The sequence below is a fragment of the Triticum urartu genome, chromosome 1, assembly GCF_003073215.2.
Source record: "Triticum urartu cultivar G1812 chromosome 1, Tu2.1, whole genome shotgun sequence".
NCBI classification, from domain to species: domain Eukaryota; kingdom Viridiplantae; phylum Streptophyta; class Magnoliopsida; order Poales; family Poaceae; genus Triticum; species Triticum urartu.
In genome coordinates, this window is record NC_053022.1 from 534936545 (window position 1) to 534939378 (window position 2834).

Here is a 2834-nt window from a genome sequence, read left to right on the forward strand (position 1 = left end):
TCAATGGCAATGATTGCATCTCTGTGACGCCGGTCCTTAGAGTACGTGCACGAAGGCTTCCTGGCTGCCATCAACAAGGTCAGACCGGCTCTGGTAGGGGAACGACAACAACGACGCGTCAGTAGCGATCGTTCGGCGTTTCAGGAACCTTGATGCAACTTTTTAACTATGTTTTGGATGCTTGTATTTCTGATGAACCTTTATATAAAGAAGAAAAAAAAAACGTAGTACACGTGAATGTGCACGTACGTGTGACGCGCATCGATCGCCGGTGCACGCTAAGCACTCTGCTGTCCGCCGACCGAAACCGCCCCCTACAGAATGCAGGAAAGAAAAGAGAGAGAAAACGGCTTCTCTTCCTTTTTCCCCGACGGAAAAAGAAACAAATCTGCAGGCCAGCTACGCGGCTGAGGCCGGCTATAAAAAGACGACGCCCATCCGTCCGCAGGGGGAGGACCATCCTATTCCCAGCAGCTAGCTGCGCGGCACACTTGCACTTCGTCGTCCCCAGCAATCGAGAATCTTTCGCAGATCGACCGATCCACCGGCCGGTGCAGCCAGCCCAAGTTAATTCAGGTACTGTAGCCGTGTGTGTGCCCCTACCACCATGAATGAATTCATGGCTTGCTTTTCTTGATGTTGGTTTGCTAGTTGCCATGCTTAGGGCTTAATCTGTGTTCATCTTGCTGTGTTCATTTGGTCGGAAAAGGAGGCTTTGCAGCTGTGTTCGTGTTAGATTCGAGCTTATTAATCGTCGTTAATTGCTTGGAGGAATTCGATGCTGATATGCATGCCAGCTTAATTGTTTCTCATCGATTATCTACCGGTGCAATCAAGCTCACTTCAATGAACTACTTATTTGCTTGCAGTGCTGCACCAGTAGCATGAGCATCTGCCGCTAGCTTGATAGCAACTAGCAACATAACCAGCAAGGGCAGTGCGATTCGCAGCACAACTAGAGAATCGAGCTGAGAGGCTTGCCGGCCGGAGGCAGCGGCACACGTGCAGTACATGGACGCCTTCGGCTGGAGCACGCAGCCTCCTGTGACGACCGTGCCGAGCTGCCCGACCGACGACGCCCTCCTCGCCGCCTTCCTGGGCGCGGGCAGCTTCGAGGAGCTCCACTCCGCCGGCGCCGGCGACGGCACCGTGTGCTCCGACGCCTACCACGGCGGCCTCGACCTGCCGTCGTGCCAGAGCGACCTCAGCCTCCTGCGGTGCCAGGACGGCGTGGCGCTTCCCGGCCACGGCGACGGCGACGCGTCGTCCAACGTCTTTCTCGACTCGGCGGGTTGTTTCCTCCCGGCTATCGCCGGCGCGCATGATGGGCTCCATGACAGGTTCGCGTTCGTCCCTGATGATCCCGCGCAGGCTGCCGGCTCCAACACCGCCTTCTCCGGGTACAGCACCACCACCGGAGGCGGCGGCGGTGGGAACGTCTCCTCCGGCGAGTCCAACACGTACGGCGGTGGCGGGCACGATACGGAGGTTGCGTCGCCGCCATGCGCCGTGTCGTCGCGGCGGGTGCAGCAGATTAGTCAGGTGGCCCCGCCCCCAACGAATGGGAACAAGATGCCGGACAAGCTCCCGGCAGCGGCGGCGACGACGGTGGAGGGCAGAGAACGCTGGGGCACGAACCGAGCCGCCGCGCCGACGACCAGCATCACGTTCGGGCACAGCGGCGGCCGGCGCGGGTACGAGCCGGACACGGAGGCGATAGCGCAGGTCAAGGAGATGATCTACCGCGCGGCGGCGATGCGCCCCTTGCCCAGCTTGACCGACGCCACCGCCGGAGAGACGCCGCATGAGCCGTCGTCGTCGAAGCCCCGGCGGCGCAAGAACGTGCGGATATCGAGCGACCCGCAGACGGTGGCGGCGCGGCTGCGGCGGGAGAAGGTGAGCGAGCGGCTGCGGGCGCTGCAGAGGCTGGTGCCGGGAGGGAGCAAGATGGACACGGCGTCCATGCTCGACGAGGCGGCCAGCTACCTCAAGTTCCTCAAGTCGCAGGTCGCGGCCCTGGAAAGCCTAGGCGGCGGGGGCGGCGCCGGCGGTGACGACGACGGCCGGTACTCGTCGGTGCAACGGTACACGGGAAGGAATTTCAATCCTTCGGCCCGTGGCATCGGCGGCGGCGGCAGCACCGTACTCTCCTTCGGGAGAGACGGCGTCGCTGGCTACGTGAGATCCAGTAGGAACATGAACATGCAGTTGTAACAAGAACACAAGTTGCTGTGTTGATGTCACTGTGGTGACATGAGATCGAAGTATATCCATCCAGATGCCTCGATCGATCTGGCGTTTCATGAAGGATGGATTGATTGATAGTAAAGTGTTCAGATTTACCATACGTTGACAGGAATAAAAATGTGTGATTTGTACACATAGGAATTGATGAAAAGCACTGTAACTTGCAATCATGGATGAATTCTATCTAGGTAGCTAGCTAGTGTGTGCATGCAGTTCATGTACTAAGATTGATGGCTTGCTAATCACCTTGTTTCGGAGATGATGCGTAAAGCTTAATAATACAAGAAAATGACCGGGTGAACCAACCTGTGGTTGGATGGTTAGAAGGACTGTGGTGCTCGCATTTATTTCTGAATTTATTTCAGAATTTCCGACAATGCGTATTCAGTGGGAGCAGATATTTCCGTCGATGACGAGGTGCCTGCGGTGACTTCGTAAATTTCAAGTTGATATGTCGGCTCAGTCTTTTGAAGATGTTCATACGGATAGAGTGTGCGTGTATGCATTCATAGGGATGAGTGTATGCCCATGTATGTCAGCACTTGCGCGTGTACTGTGTTAAAAAAAAAAAGAAAATGAAGGGAAGG

At 56.7% G+C, this 2834-nt stretch overlaps 1 protein-coding gene across 1 annotated transcript; it reads left to right on the plus strand.

Annotated features, from left to right (window-relative positions):
* Positions 1–441: 441 nt before the first annotated feature.
* Positions 442–2489, plus strand: LOC125537817 (transcription factor LATE FLOWERING-like). Its single transcript, XM_048701128.1, has 2 exons — positions 442–576; positions 870–2489. The coding sequence occupies exon 2, from the start codon at positions 1012–1014 to the stop codon at positions 2212–2214; it is 1203 nt and encodes a 400-aa protein (XP_048557085.1). The 5' UTR covers positions 442–576; positions 870–1011; the 3' UTR covers positions 2215–2489.
* Positions 2490–2834: the final 345 nt, after the last annotated feature.

Coding starts and splice junctions, on each gene's coding strand:
- LOC125537817 (XM_048701128.1), top strand. CDS start 1,012: ATGGACGCCTTCGGCTGGAGCACGCAGCCTCCTGTGACGACCGTGCCG.